Here is a 21,693-nt window from a genome sequence, read left to right on the forward strand (position 1 = left end):
GTCTGATTGTCTTTTTCTCCTCAGATCATGCCGAGCACCGCGGGGTCACGTAAACCCGACCAATTCAATATTAAAATCAAATTCAGTCCTGTGGCCCGTTTTTCGATTTCGTATTTTTGATCTGTGCCTAAAATTGAAATATGAAAAACCAGCCGTTTTTCCGTTTTTTTGTGTTATAATAAAAAAAATAATAACAACATAACCAGTCACTTTTTCATGTTTTGGTTTTTGATTGGCAATTGAAAATGGAAAGAACGAATGATACACGGATTCATCCAGACTCTCCATGCAAAGTTTGCGCTCGCAAACCCTAAGACGCGCGCAACACCTCATTTAAATACTGCAGTTTGCACCTGTTATCAATTGCGCACGCAATCTTAGTTGATCACCCGCAAAACACACGCAAACAGCACGCGCAAACTTTTTCAGTGCACACCCAATTTAGTACCGGTACTCTTTATTTAGGATCTTAGTAAATCGGGCCCATAGTGACATCAGAGCAGGGCGTGGGGCATGTAATACAACTGAACTATCACTATGACAGGGACACTTAAAATAGTTACCTGGAATGTAAAGGGGGCTAACCTTGCCATTAAAAGAAGGAAACTCTTGATGTATTTAAAACACATTTGGACCCGACAGAATCCCAAAAATTACAGAGGGACTGGGTGGGTCAGATTTTCTACAGCACATTCTCCTCCAGTAAACGAGGCGTTATTATTTTGATACGTAAAAATATAATCACAAAGGTATATGAACAGAAAAATGACACTGAGGGGAGATGGGTAGCGCTTGATATTGAGTTAATGGGGAAAAGATGCTCCTTGGTAAATATATATGCCCCCAATGTAGACTCGCCAGAGTTCTTCTTTGACTTAAACAAAATAATACGGAATATGGAGAATACTGATGTAATAGTTGGAGGTGACTTTAATCAAGTGAGGGACAATGTATTAGATAGATCGGGTAATGCAGATAGATCTAGGCCTATTCCAAAATCCCAAATAGCTATTGATTCAATTTCAGAAGAACTTGGTCTGGTGGACGTGTGGAGGCTTCTGCATCCCCAGGAGAGGGGCTATACCTTCTTTTCCAACCCACATTCGTCATATTCTAGGATCAATTATTTTTTGGTGTCGAAGCAACTAGTGTCGATAGTAGAACAGACCTCTATTGGAAATATTGTGATTACTGACCATGGTCCGGTAGATTTGACCTTGCGATTTAAGACTGAGAATGAGAAGCGCGCCACACGCTGGAGATTTAATATATCACAGCTCCAAAATGAACGTTCTTGTGATTTTATCAGACAGCAAATATTAGAATATTGGGAAATTAATGAAGGGACGGTGAATAACAAGGGGGTGGTCTGGGACGCTTTTAAGGCATATTTAAGGGGTAGATTGATACAGCATTCCTCCTATCTTAAAAAGCAGGCAGCGGACGAACTGTCTAAATTAGAAGTTCAGATAAGAGACCTGGAAAATGAATATGCGGACGGTAGGGACCAAACGGTATTCGCTAAACTGAGTAAGGCAAAATTTGAATTAAAAAGCATCATGCAGAAAAGGGCAGAATTCTCATTGTTTAGGTGCAGACAGAAATATTACGAACAGGGAGAAAGAGCAGGGAGGTTATTGGCTCAGAGGGTGAAACAGCAGCAAACACAAACCTTGATTCCGACTGTAACGGATAACATGGAGATTAATAACATTTTTAAATTGTTCTACCAGAAATTATATACGTCACAGGACACATGGAATATTGGAGAATTCCAAGATTTTCTGTCTGGCACCGATCTGCCAGAGTTGTCTGGGCCAGTTGGGGAGGAGCTGGGGGGACCCATCACCTCAGGAGAGGTCCACCAAGCCATTAAAGCCCTTGCTGCTGGGAGGTCTCCGGGGGGTGATGGGTTCCCCACAGATCTATATAAGACGTTCTCAGATCTGCTGGCTCCAGGGCTTCTCACCGTATTTCAGGATGCGTTCCAGAGAGGAAGTCTACCAGAAAGTATGCGGGATGCAATAATAACGCTCATTCATAAAAAGGGTAAAGACCCACAAATGTGTGGGAGTTATAGACCAGTGTCCTTGATAAACGTGGATGCAAAGATCTTGGCCAAGATCTTAGCAACAAGGCTAGAGAGGTACCTGCCAACACTGATCCACCCAGATCAGGTAGGATTTATCAAGGGCCGGACATCAGCAGATAACTTACGTAGATTGCTGCATCTCACATGGCAAACAAGAAATAGTGCAGAACCTGTGGTGGCTTTCTCTCTGGATGCACAGAAAGCGTATGATAGAGTGGAGTGGGAGTATCTGTTTGCAATACTGGAACGGTTTGGGATAGGTAGTTCATATGTTAAATGGGTAAAGCTGTTATATAGATATCCAAGAGCATCTGTCCTCACAAATGGGAATATTTCTACTCCTTTTAATCTTTTACGTGGGACCAGGCAGGGCTGCCCCCTGTCCCCTCTGATCTTCGCCCTGGCCCTGGAGCCACTAGCAGCAGCCATCAGGGGTCATATCAATATCGAAGGCATAGTTTCAGGACAGAAAGAACACAAATTGCTTTTCTATGCGGATGACGTGTTGTGGTTATCAAATAACCCAGAAACTGCAGTTCCAAAGGTTTTGTCATTGATCGGCTCTTTCTTGCGTATATCAGGCTATAAGATCAATTGGTCTAAATCCGAAGCCATGCCCTTGTCTAAATTATGCCCCCCGAGTATTCGAAGTAACTGGCGATTTAAGTGGCTTCCAACCGGGCTGGTTTATCTGGGTATTATGATTACGCCTGGATTGGAAAACATAATGAACGTGAATCTGCTGCCCCTTATCCAAAAAATTGAAAGTCACTTATTAAATTGGGCTAAATTGGGTCTGTCACTGATAGGTAGGATAAATATCATAAAGATGATTATAGTACCACAGATGAATTATGTAACATATATGCTACCTCTGGAGTTTCCGCCCCCACTTCTTGCTAGATTTAACAGAGCCATAAGTAGTTTTCTATGGGCAGGCAAGAAACCCTCTTTTAATAAGAAGAAACTGTATGCATCAGTGGGGGAGGGGGGACTTGGGTGTCCAAGGATTGATTGGTATCATTATGCATTCTCACTAAGTCAGTTGTCTAAATCAAATATGTCAGGTGCCTGCGCTCCTGCATGGGTAGCAATGGAAAAAGAGCTAGTGGGGCCCTGCTCAATGCAAGCTTTTCTTACTCAGACAGGAGGGGAGATACCTTATAGAAATCCTGTGCTGGCATTTGCTAGAGATAGTTGGAGAAGAGCTCATCAGATTTGTAACTCGAATCCCCATTATACCAAGGGGTCATCAATATGGTATAATAAGTCATGGAAAATTAATAAGAAGTCTATCATGTGGGAAAATTGGGTGAGAGCAGGAGTAATGCTAATGGAAGACCTGTTCGATGGGAAACACTTACTCTCCTTCGAGCAGCTGGTGTCCAAATATGACATACCTGGGATGGATTTCTGGAAATATCTGCAAATTAGGAGTTGCATAACAACAGCAGATAGGAAGAAACATGTTGCCCCTGTCACTGATATTCAGGAGGTGTGGCGATCGAGCTGGAAGCTTAAAGGAGGGACATCCAGGTTTTATAATAAGTTTAGAGAATATCAACTACCAAATTATGTGGGTGTCAAACTGGCTTGGGAAAAAGATTTGGGAACAACTATTCAAGGGGATAGCTGGAGGAAGACAATACAATCGTGGTATTCCACAGCCCGGGACATGCAAACACGCCTAATTAATTTCAGAGTAATAAATAGAAATTACTGGACACCAGCAAAGATGTCAAGGCTGGGACTAAGGGAGGACGACAAGTGTTGGAGGTGTGACAAGGGGAGGGGTACATTGATCCACATGTTGTATGAATGTGAAATGGTACAGGACATTTGGTCAGCGGTTGTTAAGTGTATTAACAATATATTGTATTGTATTATATACAAAGATGGTTATTATTATTATTATTAGTATTATTATTATTATTATTATTATTATTAGTATTATTATTATGTATAGTATATCATATTATTATTAGTATAGATATCGGATAGGTGAATGGATGAATGAATGGGATGCCTGGGTCTGCACGGGTGTCGCCCTGTTGGGGGGTTCCCTCTCTCCGGGCCCGTCTCCGTTGCCCCCCGCTGCCTCTGCGGCGGGGCGCCCCTCTGGTCGTGGGGGGCGGGTGCGCCTGCCCGCGTCGGCGGCCGGGGCGGCTCTGTCTCTCCGGGCAGGCTGGCCCCCTGCCGGGTGGGGGTCGTTGGCCTGAAGGGTGAGGGCCTCCTGGCCGCGTGTCCGGCCCGGACTGGGTGGCCGGGGATAGCCTGGGTCGCGGTCCGCCGCAGCGGGATCCCTGGCTGCTTCTTCCCGCGCCGTGGGGGCCCCGTCCGCGGACCCCCTCGGCCGCCGCCGGGGGGGGGGGGCCTCGCAGGCGGTGGGTTGCCTCCCTCCTGCTTCTCCCCTCTGTGGGGTTGCCGGTGGCCTGGGTTCCGGGCTCTTCCGTGTCAGCCTCTGGTCTCGCGGGTGGCGGGGTTGCTCCCCCCCCTCCCCCACTATAGATACACTTCAGGTAGAGCTTTGTTTGATTTATTACACACACACACACACACACACACAGCCACTTAGTCGCATGCATATACACAAACATACACAGCCACACAAACATACACACACACACACACACACACACACACACACACACACACACACACACACACACACACACACACACACACACACACACACACACGCATGATCATATACATACACACACACACACACATAGACATACACACTGGCTTGTTCACCTGCATGCTGGCTCTCTAGTTTTTGGGGTTAGGTAGTGGTAGCGGTAGCTTAGCTCAGACTGCGATCAGATCTCAAGATTTAGGTCGATTGCTGTTGTTGTTTTGGTTGGCTCCGTGCCGGTTTCGTGCTTTGTTTGTGGTTTTTTGTTGCAGATTTCCAGTGCCTGACGTGTGTTTCCGTGTGTTCCTGCTTCCTGGATTGGCAGTGGATGTCGTCCCCCCCCCCCCCCCCACCTCCCCCCCACAAAAAAAAAAAAAAAAAAACACTGGGTTTGTATGTGTATATTTATGTATGTGTACGCATATGTATGCGTATATATGTATATATATTAATTATAGTAATAATGCACTTATATATGCTTTTGGTTTGCTACCGTCATGGTATCAATCATTAATATGTGTACAGACAAGGGAAAAAAAAACAAAAAAAAAAAACAATATATTGGGAACAGAACTCACGGAGGATCCAGCACTATGTGTATTAGGCATCATACCAACAGAAGCTAACTTGTCTGCACATAAGTGTTCTTGGGTGAAACTGGCCCTTTTAACAGGAAGCAGGATAGTACTTAGGCATTGGAAGTCAAGAGAGAAGGTCAGTTTTAAGGAATGGAGAGATGAGCTGGCTAAAATAGCTTCATTTGAGCAGCTTATTCACAGAGTTAACAACAGTATAAGTGTGTTCAGAAAAGTCTGGGAGCCCTATCTGGAAATGATGAGTGGAGAGGTTAGCCATAATAATTGAAATCTTTGTGTCATATCCCTGAGGTATGTGTATTATCAAATAATGGGTGGTAGATGAATGTGAAATGCAATGTGGTGGGAGGAAAATGCGGTGTTGCATATGGTGTCAAGAGGAATGTGCATTTTCTTTGTTTTCTGTTTTTTTTGTTTTTTTTTCTTTGTCTTTTCTTTTCTCGTGTTCACAGCTTGGTTTTGTATTGCTGTAAACGGCCATATTATGGACATGTGAAGTGCTTGATCGAGTGATGGAAAATTAATAAAAAAAGTTTAATCATAAAAAAAAAGAATTGTCCAGGACCATTTTAGTCTAGTTTTAAAGCTGGATTATGGCTCTGCAACAAATCGACGCCAAGCGTACGCCACAGGTTGCGCCGCGTCGCGCACCCCGCGCCGCGCCGCACGCCACGCCGTGCCTGACTCGCACCTCCCACAAATTGTAACTACGCGTGGAGGCGACGCAGACCAACGCAGACGGAGAGGGCTGTGATTGGTTCGCTTGGTAGCAACGCATTTCCGGTTTTCGGTTCGTGAAGCAGTCATGAACTTTCAGCGCTGTTTTCTCCGTGTGTGTGTGATTTATTTGTCTTTGACTTATCTCTTTGATTCACTGTGACCGGAAAAGTCAGATAAACCATTCAGGAAAAGATCGCCCCCCCTAGCGGTCCGAAGTCCGAAGGATTCACGGCAGCGGCGTCACGGCAGCGGCGTGCGCCCTGCATTGCTGCGCAGAACCATAATCTTATTATTATGGTCTCTTCTTCTTCCCCCAGCCTCAGAGCAGATCCCCGCGTTTCTCTATGTAACTTTGTTTTTAATGGACGTGAACCTAGAGCTCTGCGTTAACGGCATCAGCCTCTAACCTGCAGCTGCATCTTCTGGATTTGATTCCCCGCTGCAGCGACTAGGATTGAGGACTAACGTCACCCAGCAGAACTAAACCAGAGAAACTACTGAAAACATGGACATCAAACCAGAGAAACTACTGAAAACATGGACATTAAACCAGAGAAACTACTGAAAACATGGACATTAAACCAGAGAAACTACTGAAAACATGGACATTAAACCAGAGAAACTACTGAAAACATGGACATTAAACCAGAGAAACTACTGAAAACATGGACATTAAACCAGAGAAACTACTGAAAACATGGACATTAAACCAGAGAAACTACTGAAAACATGGACATTAAACCAGAGAAACTACTGAAAACATGGATATTAAACCAGAGAAACTACTGAAAACATGGACATTAAACCAGAGAAAACTACTGAAAACATGGACATTAAACCAGAGAAACTACTGAAAACATGGACATTAAACCAGAGAAACTACTGAAAACATGGATATTAAACCAGAGAAACTACTGAAAACATGGACATTAAACCAGAGAAACTACTGAAAACATGGACATTAAACCAGAGAAACTACTGAAAACATGGACATTAAACCAGAGAAACTACTGAAAACATGGACATTAAACCAGAGAAACTACTGAAAACATGGACATTAAACCAGAGGAAACTACTGAAAACATGGACATTAAACCAGAGGAAACTACTGAAAACGTGGACATTAAACCAGAGGAAACTACTGAAAACATGGACATTAAGGATCTTTGGTAGAACATTTTGTCTCGTTTTGATCAACGAAAATGAAGAAACATTTTAGCAGTTTTTATTTTGTAATCTACATTTTAGCCCCGTTTTTATTCCTCTACGATATTGCATTATATATTTAATTATCGTTATCCTCACATGACCAGCATTTTCGTTGCGTCTTGTCTCGTTTTCCTCAGATGATAAAGGTCCGATGACGATGATATTTAGTCATAATTTTTGTTGACGAAAGCCACTTTAAGGAGGGGACTTCTCCCTGTTTAATCCCCCAATCTTCAGCTGTGGTTGGAGATACACGACATCCTCCGAGAAAACTCTGCTTTGTGAAAATGGTTTAAGATTCATGATGCATGAGGATCCCATGGTTCCTATTAACCCCGGCAATTATTCACTGACCATGCTTTTCCACGTCAGATTAAATGTAATAAATCAATTTTGTCTGTGAGAGAAAGTTACAGATTTTTAGTGTCTCTTGTAAACTGAGATGAACTAAGCTGGCGGTTGAAAGCAGAGTTTTTTACCGTAGTCGAACAAAAAGGGCTCAGAGTCAAGCTGATCATGTGACACAAGCTGTGTGTGTGTGTGTGTGTGTGTGTGTGTGTGTGTGTGTGTGTGTGTGTGTGTGTGTGTGTGTGTGTGTGTGTGTGTGTGTGTGTGTGTGTGTGTGTGTGTGTGTGTGTGTGTGTGTGTGTGTGTGTGTGTGTGTGTGTGTGTGTGATAAACCAAACAAAGCTCCACCTGAAGTGTATCTATAGTGGGGGAGGGAGGGGAGCAACCCCGCCACCCGCGAGACCAGAGGCCGACAAGGAAGAACCCGGAACCCAGGCCACCAGCAACCCCACAGAGGGGAGAAGTAGGAGGCATGTGTGTGTGTACACAACTGTGTCGGCGGTAAACTCTTGACTTGTAAACACATCCGTTTGAACTGGAGTGAAAGATGTCTGCAGTCTGGGGAAAAAGGAAAATAATACATGGAAAAAACCAAAATAGCCTGTGGAGTACACGAGGTAAACACCTCTCTCACGTGCACGCTCACACGCGCGGGGCGGCCGTCAGACCCGGAGCTGAGCAGCTGTGGAGGTTAATTACTGAACGAAGTGCTTTCATGGAGCAGAGACACCAAACAAAAGCTGCTCCGGAGCCTCGGCGGGGCTGGAGGACTCCGGTATGGGAGGCTTTGATCACCCCGCCGGGCAGCTGGAAGGGCTTTTACCCCCGTGTGTCAGCCCCAGATGTTATTGTGACGCTTCAGCTGCGTTTCCAGTCCAAAGCTCCAACGCAGGGAGGACGTGCGTGACCGGCGCCGCCGGCGCTCCTGGAGTGAAACTGTCACTGTAACACAGTGACAGTTGCAACCAGCGGCGGCTGGTACTAAACATTTTTTGGGGCAGCGCAATTTACCTTGGCATACAACGGGGTGTCACGGTTCACAGAAGTCACGGTTAGGTACAAGCTTGGTACAATGGGGAAAAAAGAAAGGTAGAAAATAATATTTTGGTCCTTTTTAATGTTGAAAAATGTAACCATCCAACAATGACTTATTGGTCATAAGTTTTAGTGAAGCAGTTCAGTTATAAAGTAGGGGTTTAACGTTTCCACAAGTCCACTGTTATTTTGTATTGTTCTTTTCTTCCTGGTTTGGGCTCAGTATATTTAACACATTGGAGAAAATAAAAACATTAACATTTCCATTGTTCTGTTTGTAGTTTATATTATTTTAAAAGATAGCGTTCCTTTCTTTCGGATATTTGATCAACAAAATCTGGTTTGTGTAGTTCAGTTTGATTTTCTAAAAAAGACAGGGAATGTCTAAAACATTAGATAAAAAAAACAATGCTAAAGCTAAAGCTTGGTTTTACGTCCCTCTCTCCCCTTTTGTTTTGCTTTTGTCTTTTTACACCTCTTGTAAAGGTTTTGTAGTAGCATAAAGGGTGCACCCCAGCATCCCTGTTCTAGGGAGTTTAGTTCTTATTTAGTTTCTATTTCCTATAATATGGTGGAAGGACCTTTCCATCTTTGTATAATTATTTTATTTTATTTTATTATATTTTTATTTTGTATATTTGTATAAAGATATACTACTATGTGACTCAACTGTAATTTTTGAGATGAATCAAATCAAACTTTATTTCTAAAGCACCTTTCATGCATAGAAATGCAGCACAAAGTGCTTTACATAAAACCAATACAAACATAAAACGTATTAATGCCCCCCCCAGGAGTTAAATGAGTCAGTTAAAAGCCTGAAAGAGATGGGTCTTGAGCCTTTCTTTAAAAACATCAACAGTCTCTGCGGCCCTGAGGTTCCCCTGAGGTTCCCCTGAGGTTCTCCTGAGGTTCCCCTGAGGTTCTCCTGAGGTTCCCCTGAGGTTCTCCTGAGGTTTTCCTGAGGTTCCTGATGTTCCCCTGAGGTTCCTGAGGTTCCTGAGGTTCTCCTGAGGTTCTCCTGAGGTTCTCCTGGGGTTCTCCGGGAGGCTGTTCCACAATCGGGGGCCATAATAACTGAATTAACCCCCCCGTGTGTCCTGGTTCTAACTTTTGGTATCATTAAAAGGCAACGGAGGACCTCAGGGTCCGCGAGGGTCCATAGGGTAAATGTAGTGCAGACAAATATGAAGGCCCAAGACCATTAAAACACTTAAAAACTAGTAAAAGAACCTTAAAATCGATAGACGAATGTATGACAATTGTGAATTGTCAGGATAAGGTACATGTGAACCATAAAAACCATAATAAAAAGAGAATGTAAAAAAAACACAATAAAAGACGACATATGCGTACGTCACGATACTGATCGTGGATTCGTTGCTGATAACTGAGTTTCAGGAATACACACGACCACGTCCCTTCACAAATCTAATTCAAACCAATTAAAAGATCCTCAGGTCACGTGCTTATCAAATGTTGGATTCTGTTTGACCGTCGCCCCGTACTTCCAGAAGTAAATAAAATAAACCAAATAAATATACTTCCTTTAATAATTATTTGCATCTTACTTATTTTTATTTTTTATTTTTCATCTTTATTATTTATTTTTCATCTCTTGATTTGATGGGGGCCCCCTACTGATCAGCCACCACTGCAACACAATACAAACGGCTTCAAGGCCGTGTGGCAGCAGCAGGATGGAGATGAGGATTGAGATGGGGCTGATGCAGGTGTGTGTTTCCCCCCCAGTCAGACGTGGTCCACCAGAGCGTGTTTGAGCTGATCCACACCGACGACCGGGCCATCTTCAGACGCCAGCTCCACTTCTCCCTCAACCCCAACTCCGACGGCTCTGGGAGTCCCAGTGAGTCCCCCGGACCGCCGCCGCGCCTCACACAGCACACATTCTGGTTATTTTGGGCCTCTTTTTCTTCTTCTCCTTCTTGCTTAGTTCTATTTGTTTAGCAGAACGTCACTGCTTCACCTGCATGCTCCTCTGGGAGGATTTCTACATCTTTACTTCATCCATTCTGCACATTTGTCATTTTGTTCTGCATTTCTCTGTCTTCATAGATACCAACATTAACATCTTTTCTTTTTTTTTTTAAATCACATCTCTGTAATCTCTACCGACTCGTCCCAACAAGCTGAGTTTACCGGTCCATGTTGACCCGTCGGATCTTTGTCCATCCATTTCTCTGTTATTGGTTGTTGTGGCTTGTATTTAGATGTTTTGACATATAAAACTTGATCAGGTCATAACCACGAACACGATCCTGGTCTCTGCAGGCGATCAAAACAGCACTGAGATCAGCACCAACGTGGTGGCGTACGACCCGCAGGCCATCCCCCCGGAGAACTCGTCATTCCTGGAGAGAAACTTCTGCTGCCGGTTCCGCTGCCTGCTGGACAACTCCTCCGGCTTCCTGGTACCACACACTCCTCACCACGACACACACCCGCGCTCCCACCCGCGGTGTACAGCCTGCAGTGACAGGGTGGCCGCGGGTCCTTTAAAGGTCTTAAATTCAATTTTTTGCTAAATAAGTCCTTTAAATGTCGTAATTTGTCTTAAATCTCAATCCAATGGTCTTAATTTTAGAGGGAATGTATCCAGTCATCATTAAAAAGTTAATTCCATCGTTTTGAGGAGAATCTCCTGCGGAGGTTCTAAATCTGTGTTGCCAGGTTGGCAAATTTGCCAAATTTCAGCCCAATTAGGTTGAAAATATATATATTTGGGCTGCTTTTCCTGGTTTTTACAAAATATTTAGCAGAAATTAACAAAAGTTTCCATTATGGCAGACAAAAGTAGAAACTTACACAATAAGCTCACTGATATTCTATTTGCTTGAATCTACTCAATTTAATTGTATTCTTTGTTTGGAGCTATTTAGTGGTGTTGTGAAGCTTGAAATGTATTATGCATTTAATAATTTAGGGTTTTAACATAGAAAATGGATGATTTGGGCTTGTTTTTCATTATTTCGGCGAGTTTTACATCGCCTCTGGCCTTTTTAGTCTTAAATTTAGTTTGAAAATGGTATTAAAAAGTCTTGTTTTTACCTTGGTCAAACCTGTAGACACCCTGAGTGATGGCTGTCTCCTGTGTGTCCATCCTCAGCCCCTGAGCTTCTGTGGCCGCCTCAAGCTCCTGCACGGCCAGAACCAGATGTCGGAGGACGGCGCGCTGATCCACCCGCAGCTGGCCCTGTTCGCCATCGCCACGCCGCTGCAGCAGCCGTCCATCATGGAGATCCGCACCAAGACACTCCTCTTCCAGAGCAAACACAAGCTGGACTTCACGCCTCTGGGCATCGACACCAGGTAGACGCCTCGGGCAGAGACACGTACTGCTCCGTGGAGAACCAGAACCAAAGAACTAACTGTGTGTTCATCCGCAGAGGGAAGGTGGTTCTGGGTTACAACGAGATCGAGCTCTGCCTCAAAGGTTCAGGCTACAACTTCATTCACGCCGCCGACATGATGTACTGCGCCGAAAACCACATCAGGAGTAAGTTTGCTCCGACCTGCAGCGAGACTCTGGGCTGGGTCGTAGTTTTTTACCCGAGATAAAGCCGTTATTATTTACCTGTTTTGTAATCAATGGAGTAATTACTCTGATGGAGGCCAGTAAAGACAGAAATGTCAAGTAGCATGGTGGTGAGTGCAGTGACGTACACGAGGAGGAAGTTCCAGGATTGTTATTTCCGCTGATAGTGCAGCGTCCAAACTCTGTCTCATCTAAGATTTGAGAGGCTCTGATTAGTGAACGACTTAAGGAAAAAACATCCGTGGAAGTGGAAACAGTTTTAGCCATTTCTACAAAGCAATGTTGTGCTTCTCTTCATTGGTCTGTCGAAGTTTGACTCTGTGTTTGACTAAATATAACCTTTCAGAACAAAGCTGCTTCTGCAATTTCAGAAAGAACTGAAAGCATCAAGTGCGGTAATCTCTGCATTGATCTTCTGTCGGGTGTGCCACAGGGTTCTGTTCTTGGTCCTCTTCTATTCACTATTTATATGTGTTGCACACGCTGAATGATGAGACTTTTCTTTCAGGCTGCAACTGAATTTACTGGAGGTTGAACTGCAAAAGATTTACTGTAGCGACCATTTGCTTATCAAACAGCCACTGCCTGGCCGTGATTAGAGTTCAGTATGACGCGTGCAAACACGAGCCTTTCCAATGTTCCAATGTTTCCAATATACTTTTATTCATTAGTGTTCAACCAGGTATTGCCACTTGTAACATAAAATAAACAAACATAAATATCCACCTGCTATTTCTTACTTCCTCTGTTCGCCCGGTCAAAAATCTTTTGCCTCCACACAGCCACCTGTGTGTGATTACACCCTGATTAAATAGACCATGCTCAATTGATTGTATCACTACTCCCCCTAGTGGACGGAAGGCTGACCAAACACAAGATAAACACATGGTACAATAACACAAAATGGCTCTTACACACCGGCCCCTAATTGTTTATGACAGAAGACAAAACCATTTTTTTTTTAATTTATAAAAAGATCCATTACCTTCGAAAACAAAACTTAAAATAGTCAACTTATAAATCATAAACCGTATAACTCATTACTTCTTTAATCATTGGTATAGTTTCTTTTTTTTTTCCTTTTTTTTTTTTAATAGTCAGTTGCTTCACAAAGAAAGACAAATCTTTGTCACGGGTCTTTCGCCTCTGTTTTCCAAGTTGTCTAACTTTGAGGAGTTTGTGCCAATGAGCAAATCAACATTAGCGTTGATACGGGGAACATGCATGTCTTTCAGATATGACCATTTGGACAACTCTTTTTCAGTGATGATGTAGTTTGTTGTCACTGGCATTTTCTTTTGTGTGAACGTACTGGGAAGCTCAAAAAACTGCGTGCCGGTAAAGTCAGAGATTTCCAAGCCTTTTACAATGCAACTTGGAACGGTGGTACTGTGACCCATTGTACGCAGATGTATTTTCGTCCTTTTTCCTTTGATGTTCAGCCTTTCCATTAAACTTTCAGTGCAGAAAGTGTCTGTACTTCCTGGATCCAGAAATGCATAGGTTTGGATGATCTTGTTTCCTTTTATACACTTGAGTAGAGACATCCGTGCCACTCACTGACAATTCTTTTGACTGACCTTCATCTTAGCTTGGTGCCTTTTTCTCAATTTGAAGAAGACTGTTTAGCTGTTTAGCTCTGCTAATTTTGCTGCAGTCGCTGCTAAATCAATTTCAATGTCCAGTTTCTCCCTTTCCCTCCTCAGTTGCTCCGCCCGCTTCTCCAAAGCATGTTTTTCATGTATTGCAGCAGCACGTGCTTTAAGTGCAGCCTTTTCTGCCTCTGCTTGAAGCCGTGCAGATGATGAAGATTTGCTGCTTTTAGAGACACTGCTTTTTCGACCAGAACTTTTGCTGGAGGTATCGGACTGTACATTGGAAATGCTGTCATGAGTCTCCACATCAGCCTTATCATCATTAGCAGCACTGTCAGCTTGGATACCACCTTCATTGTGAACCAGCCATTTGTTTACATCTGTAGCAAAGTCAGTGACACTGAGCATTTTTACCTTGAACCACATGTCATGTTTGTCCACCTTGTATTTCGGTAATAAACCAATCAAAATTTTCTTTCGTTTTTCTTTTGCTTCATCACACAGAGCATTAAACTTCGCAAATGTACCTTTCACCTCTTTTGCAAAAGGTTTATCATTCATCCAACCAACAATTGTTTCTTTGAGATACCTTGCTTTGTTTAATTAGGGCCCGAGCACTTACAGTGCGAAGGCCCTATTGAATCTGTAGGAATTTTTTTTATTCTTTCTTTCTTCTGACGAAAGGAGGGCCTTTTTGTCCCCCTAAACGTGCCCCAAAAGTCACCAAATTTTGCACACAAGCCAGGCCTGGCGAAAAATTTGATATTTAATGGTTTGCATTAATGGGCGTGGCCTAATGGCTCAACAGCGCCCCCTAGAAAACTTTGTGCCCCAAGCCCCACAATACGGTTTGACATACATGCACGAAAATCGGTACACACCTGTATCATGTCGCAACTTTAAGAAAAGTCTCCTGGCGCCATGTGCCAAACCAAACAGAAAGTCGGCCATTTTGAATTAATCGTGTAATTTTGGCGCAATTTATGCCATTCCTTCGGCAGTTAATACGGCCCGAACCGTATCGTGAACCCAGGTGTGTTATACATCAAAATGTGCGTCTCCATCCTGCGACGACGCGCATTTCTTTTCTCTTTCAAAAGTGTTACCGTGGCGACGCTAGACGCCAAAAAGCGCGCCCTCCCTTCATCTGATTGGTCCATATTTGATAGTTCCCCAAAAGTCACCAAATTTTGCATGCAAGCCAGGCCTGGTGATAAATTTGATATTTCATGGTTTGCATTAATGGGCGTGGCAAAATGGCTCAACAGCGCCCCCTAGAATACTTTTCTCTGCCATAACTTTTGAATGGTTTGACATAAAGACTCGTGGGTGGTGTCATCGGACTCGGTATTGAGTACTTGACCATCATTGGCCTGAATTAGCCCCGCCCCTTCTTCTGATAGGTCAATATTTGATAGTCCCTATTTTCTGGCATTACTTTTGACTGGTTTGACATAGGAAGTCGTGGGTGGTGTCATGTCTGATATGCTTATGGGGGGCGGTGGCCGTGAGTGCGAGGGCCCGTTCATCGCTGCTTGCAGAAAATTCCTACAGATACAATAGGGCCTTCGCATTGTAAGTGCTCGGGCCCTAATTAGTTGGAGAACAAAGATAAAACACAAAGTAATTATGGGCATAACATACTAATACAATAAATGCCCAGGGTGTCACACAATGTGGGACTTGATGTTGGAGATGCAGATGATATTCTTAATTTATTCTTGTGCATCAACACTCATCCAAGCTGTTGTCTTTTTACACCGTGCTGTTCTCTAAAAGTAAGAGGAAGTCTCATAATCCTCCTTCAAAACTCCTTCAATGCGAGGAAGTACCCTTTTGCTGCAAAGACGCTCCCAGGACCCGTACTTGTTGACCGTCCCCAGTGTTCGTACAGTGTTAGAATAAAGCTTTCCAGTCTTTGGCTCCTTCCGAAAGGAACAGTTTCCAAAGATCTTAAACTTCAAGACCTTGTTTCTTTTAATAATTTTGAATCTACTCTGAATGACCTGGAGATGCGATCCCTGATCTGGAGACGTGATCCCTGATCTGGAGACGCGATCCCTGATCTGGAGACGCGATCCCTGATCTGGAGACGTGATCCCTGATCTGGAGACGTGATCCCTGATCTGGAGACGTGATCCCTGATCTGGAGACACGATCCCTGATCTGGAGACACGATCCCTGATCTGGAGACGTGATCCCTGATCTGTTGTCGCTTTTAGCCTATTTCCATATCGAATTAAATCTTAGTTTGTCTCGTGTTGTGTTTCTATTGTAACTATGTGTTTAACTGTCTGGTGTGTGGAATGTTGCTGCTTCTTGAAAAAGAGATCTCAGCAGGGCCTTCCTGGTTCAAGAGGCTAATTAAAAGCGGTCGTAGGTTTTACTGCTGCACAGATGGGCTTGAAAGGCTGATTCTTGACCTGTTATTTCCAGTGATGAAAACCGGAGACACCGGCTTCACCATCTTCAGGCTGCTGGCCAAATCCGGCAAGTGGGTGTGGGTCCAGTCCAACGCTCGGCTGGTGTTCAAGGGAGGAAAGCCAGACTTTATCGTGGCCCGACAGAGAGCTCTGACGTGAGTCCCGGTAATCCCGACCCGACTACGTCGGTGCTGCAGCTGAACTGACTCACACTCGTCTCTCCCTCCGCAGAAACGAAGAAGGAGAAGAACAGCTCCGCCTCCGACGGCTGCAGCTGCCCTTCACCTTCACCAAGGGCGAGGGGATGCTGTACGACACGGTCCCCAGCATCGAGGACGCCGACCCCTGCTCCGCCCCCAAGCAGAGGAGGCTGGACGACGACTCCATCAGCCGGAACTCCCTGCTGGGCTGCATGCTCAGCCAGGACCAGTCCATCTACTGCGAGCACAGCAGCGCCAGCTCCCTGAACTCGCTCAGCGACGTGGCCTTCCAGGACACGCACGCCACCATCACCATCCCCGGGGACGCCACCGGCAAGGCGCCCGCCGGCAGCCTGATGAAGGTGGACCCCACGGTGCAGGACATGGTGGAGACACTGCAGCAGATCTTCGGGGACGGCGACCTCCTGGAGGAGGTGGACGTGGGCCCGGAGGAGCTGAAGGACTGGGAGACGGCCCTGCTCAACATGAACTTCAGCACCCGAGACCTCAGCGAAGACCTCAACGACATCCTGAGTAACGACATCCTGTCGTACGTGGAGGACCAGCTCCAGAAGGAGGAGGGGCTGAAGCTGCCCCATCAGCTGGCCGGCCTCCCGGCCTCCCTCGCCACGCCGGACCAGAACCCTGACCGAGGCGGTCAGCAGGACTTCAGCTGGCCCCTGCAGACCCAGGGGACCCCGGCCAAGGGGACCATGAAGCTGAGCCACATAGACTTCCTTCAGATGGACTTCTCTGGGTGTAACGGCCCCCCGCCTCAGCAGGTCAGCTCTGGAAACCTCAGCGCCGCCGTGGCGTCGGGCCCGTCTCATGCACTCATGGACTGTAGCCACCAAACACACAGTCAGCTGAGGACTTTTCAAGTGAACGCCACGGACTTTAGTCAGCTCCAGAACCCCTACGTGGCTCCGGCGACGCAGAAGCCTCAGGACCAGATCTCCGGAGGAGCCTCCAACTCCATGCTGAGCTTCCAGAGCAGCCAGTGGACCGCCACCGTGTCCAACCCGGGTCAGGCCGACACCTTCGTGCCCACATACACCCCCAATATTTCAAGTGCACCGAGTTTTTCTGCAGATCCGTCTTTGTCCAGGTGTCTAGGTGGCTTCCCCGCGCCGGCACCGACCCGGCAGCCTCAGCGGCTGTCCTGGCCGCAGCAGCAGCAGCACCAGCAGCAGCAGCAGCAGCAGACGGTGGAGTCCCTCGCTCACCTGCCAGGGTTTCAGATGAACTCCGTAGACGTGAGTCCCGTCTGCAGCCGGCCGGCGTTCAGGGGTCCGGACCCCTCCGGTGCTCCCTTCCCCGTCCAGCAGGACTGCATGTTCGGGAACGCCCCCTCGCTGCCCCCCAACGGAGTCCAGCTCAGCCAGATGAGGGCGGCCCCCGTCAGCAGCCAGACCCCCTCCCACCCCCCCTGCTTCTACCAGCCCCTCCCTGGAGGCGGAGCGGTGCCGCCGGTGACGGCCATCCCCAACCCGGACGAGGCGGCGTTGTCCTACCAGATGGCTGCCGGTCTGAAGTCCAACGGCCTGCTGATGGCGCCGCCGCACTTCCTCAGCAGCAGCCAGCACACGCAGGTAACTCTGATACGTTACGTTTGCTTTCTGACATTATCTCAGTGTTTTTGAGGCATCTGAGCCGTGTGCTTTTCTTCACAGATCCCCAACCATCCCATCGCTACCAACGGAGGGTTCCCCTTCTCCTCGCTGCCTAATGGGAACACCTGCTTCACCGCCAACAAATGAGTGTCGCCTGGACTCAAATGTCGCTGTGGTGGAAACCAAAAAGACTCCCGTGAATGAACAAGTGGAAAAGACCGAAACAAACTAAAAGAGAAAGTTTTTTTTTCTTCCTTAGAAAAACGATGACGGACGATGAAAGAGTCCACGTTTGGTTCAGGAAGGCCAGAGGTCTGTGGAGAACCGGGAGAAAAGCCGGAGCTTTCACCAGAGGCGTGTAAACGAAATCCTCTCGCAGAGCGGGCTGGATCGTGCCAAACACAGGAGAAAGGAAATATGACGCTTCTAATCGGACATCCCATGATTTTACAGCTTTACAACTTCTCCCAGCACTTTCACCAAAGTGCATTTTGAGCATATTTATGGATTTTTCCAAGTGATTTCCGTAATGTGTGAGTGGGAATCCAGAATCCCCAAATAATCCCATTCAGAAAATTAAAACATACATAAATAAAAGGCTTGTTAAACTTTACGAAGTTGAGTCGTAGAGCTGGACGACTCGTCACTGGAGGCGCCTCGTCGGACACCCGCAGACTCTGGAGGGAAAATGGGCAGATTCGGACAAAAGTGGCTCATCTGTTTCCCTCAGTTCATCTGTGTCCCGGCGGGAACGCTCTGAAGGACGGAGCGCCTGTTTTATTGTGTCCTGATCAAAGTCATTTCAGCTCTTTACTGTCCCGGCGAGGGAGATTTGCTTTGCAGACGGGGTAGAAAGGTATTTTTGACCATTTGAAACGCGTCGTCGGTGACATAACGGATGTAAACTCGTCGATTCAGTGAAAACAACTATTTGTCGGTATATTTGAAAACTTTGTCACTGAGCCAGTTTATTTCTTCTTCATTTCTGCTCTTTTTTTCTGTGTTTTCTCGTCCGTGTTGTCGTTTTTGTTTTTGTTGTTGTTGTTGTTGTTGTTGTTGGGGGGACTGACAGCTCTTAAAGGGACAGGTGACTGCAGCTTTAAAACATTTGATGTTGCTTTTGCTTTGATATTACAAATATTTACCAAGATTGATATCCTTTGCACATTTAAGTTGCTGGAGCATAGGATTATTTAATTTTAGACTCCTGAAGCCACTTTTTTAGGAACTAATCGGCATAAATAAAGAGGATTTTAGCACTTATCTTTTTTTTTTTAGCAGCCTGGATCCGCTAGATTTAAAGACATTTTATTTTTAATGATCATTTTATTTTTATGATCTTCAGCTCGGGCCCCTGCGGTGGTGCGGACCGGCACCGGTCCGCTGCCAGCTGATGTTTTCCATCTTCTTCCTGCCTCCTGTGTCCGTCGGTTCGTTGGAGCTGAGTGACTAGGAAGCAGGATTAAAATAGTCAAAGGCAGCTATTCGAGGTGCTCGGTGAGGAAAACGTCGCAGAAAAATCTCTTCTGATCTCAAAAATGCGTTTTTATGGAGTTAAAACAAACAGTGCTGCAGATTTTAGAGGCTGAAGTTGAACCAGTTCAGAAACCCAATGCTTTATTCTTGAGGATGCCAAAGGGACGGGACAGAGGACGAGCCTGCAGAGAAGTTTCTCCTCATTCACACATTGAGTGGAAACCGAACCAAACTTCTAGTTGTATAAAAGCAGTAAATAGAACAAAAGTGTAGAAATGGGGATTATTATTTTAGAAACAGTCCCTGTGCAGATGGAGCAGTAAGCGGGACCTGTTTTAGAGGTCTGGACCGCTCTGCTCCCGCTGAAACTGAAAACGTGAACTTTAAAGCATCAGGAAATGTCGCACGGCCATGAATAGCCATATCTTATGTTTGAATATCAATCAACAACCAAAGTTCAACAAATCCAATTATTTGAAATCACAAAATCCAGATTTCCGGGATTTCATTTGTACCATTTGTTCGGAATTGTTCTGTTTTGATTTTTTTTAAATATATATATATATATATATATATATATATATATATATATATATATATATATATATATATATATATATATATATATATATATATATATCAATCAATATATATAAATCAATCATATATATATATATATATATATATATATATATATATATATATATATATATATATATACACACACATTTATTTAAGTAAAACTAGAAATTAAAGTTAAATATTTTCCTAATTTTTACGTGTTTTATTTACCGTTTTATCCATGGTAAAGTTTATTTGACCCAATGAGATCTGTGTTGATCTTCTCTCAATGATTTAAAAACAAAACGGCACGTTAAAGTTGGAAACATCAGTCTGTTCAGCTTTTAAAGTCAATGTTGAACATCACTGCTGCAAAGAGGCATTCTGGGAAATGTGACACAAGGTGTCTCTACTCTGCGTGCATCCTGAAACTTTTAGCAGCTTGTTTTTATTGTAACTGAAAATTATTTGGTTGTTTTTTTTATTTTTAACAAATGTTCCAAACAGACGTGTAATTACAGCTCATCCTGCACAACTAGGACTTTGTCCTTTTATGCATTTAAGGAAACAACATATCTGCATTAACCGGAGCACAACAACAAACAGCATCAATCTAAAGTCCTGGTATGCGTCCTGGAAAACCGGATGTGTTCCCGGGACGCCTCCTGCAGCTTGATGGTGAAGTTGCAGCGCACTTCCCCAGAAAATGGTAAATGACATCAGAAGTCACAATAACGGAAATGAAGCGCTTCATTTGGAGTCGTTATCTTATTCCTCCTCTCTTTTAAATCTGTTTCAGTCAGTGCCTTCTCCTCACAAAGTATTTTCTGTACAGATATAAATATATCTTGCTACCTGCTTATACATTAAGAGAAATAAAACTGTTATTGAAAACTTAAATACTTTAATTTTTCAAACCTGAGGAGTCCATGTCTCCATGATGCAGTATAATGTGTAACTGTGTATATACACACTTATGTATGTATATGTATTGTCATCTATTGTCTATTTTAATGATGTATTGCCTTAATCTGACTCACAACGTGGCAATTTTGTACAACTTCTGCACTGCATGTATGTAGTAACCTGACGTATTTTTGATACCTTCAGTCCATCTTGTGGATTCGTCTTCATTATCTTGCCTCTAAACTGTGTTTGAGTGTTTGAGTCCGTCTGTACATGTTCACCGTATTAAAGGTGGTCCGATCAGTGCAGTGGACTGAAATTTGAAATATGACGCCAGGTATTCATTTTTGTATTTTACAGCTATTTCTTTAAAACCATGTTAAAAAAGGGTCATATAACTACTCATTTTTTTCTAACCCTTCAGTAAAGCTGCAGAGTGTGATGCTCCATGGTCTCCACTGAGCGGCAGCATTGCTCTGTTTTGATCAAGCAGTTGACAAGGTGCTCCCAATTCAACTTTTAGTAGTTTTCACTCCAGAAATGGGCTAGAAAAGACGAGGACGAGTCCCTGAATGTTGTGATCATAGGTCATCAACAATTGCTGGCGAGCTGATTTATATTCATGCATACATTTAATTTTTCGGAGTCGGCAGTAAAATACAGGATGGGTAGATTAAAGTGATTATGGCATGAAATTAAGTAAAAGGAGATATACCACAAAGTAA

General features: G+C 44.5%; 1 protein-coding gene across 1 annotated transcript in view; it reads left to right on the plus strand.

Moving 5' to 3' along the window:
• Window positions 1-20,037, plus strand: part of ahr2 (aryl hydrocarbon receptor 2) — a 70,329-nt gene extending 50,292 nt beyond the window's left edge. Inside the window, exons 5-11 of the mRNA XM_061716122.1 lie at window positions 10,391-10,505; window positions 10,931-11,070; window positions 11,766-11,968; window positions 12,046-12,155; window positions 16,226-16,367; window positions 16,444-18,004; window positions 18,086-20,037. Of these exons, the coding sequence (XP_061572106.1) occupies window positions 10,391-10,505; window positions 10,931-11,070; window positions 11,766-11,968; window positions 12,046-12,155; window positions 16,226-16,367; window positions 16,444-18,004; window positions 18,086-18,172 (2,358 nt within the window). The 3' untranslated portion in view covers window positions 18,173-20,037. The remainder of the gene's footprint in view (window positions 1-10,390; window positions 10,506-10,930; window positions 11,071-11,765; window positions 11,969-12,045; window positions 12,156-16,225; window positions 16,368-16,443; window positions 18,005-18,085) is intronic.
• Window positions 20,038-21,693: the final 1,656 nt, after the last annotated feature.

This window comes from Cololabis saira, chromosome 24, assembly GCF_033807715.1.
Source record: "Cololabis saira isolate AMF1-May2022 chromosome 24, fColSai1.1, whole genome shotgun sequence".
In the NCBI taxonomy this organism is placed as follows: domain Eukaryota; kingdom Metazoa; phylum Chordata; class Actinopteri; order Beloniformes; family Belonidae; genus Cololabis; species Cololabis saira.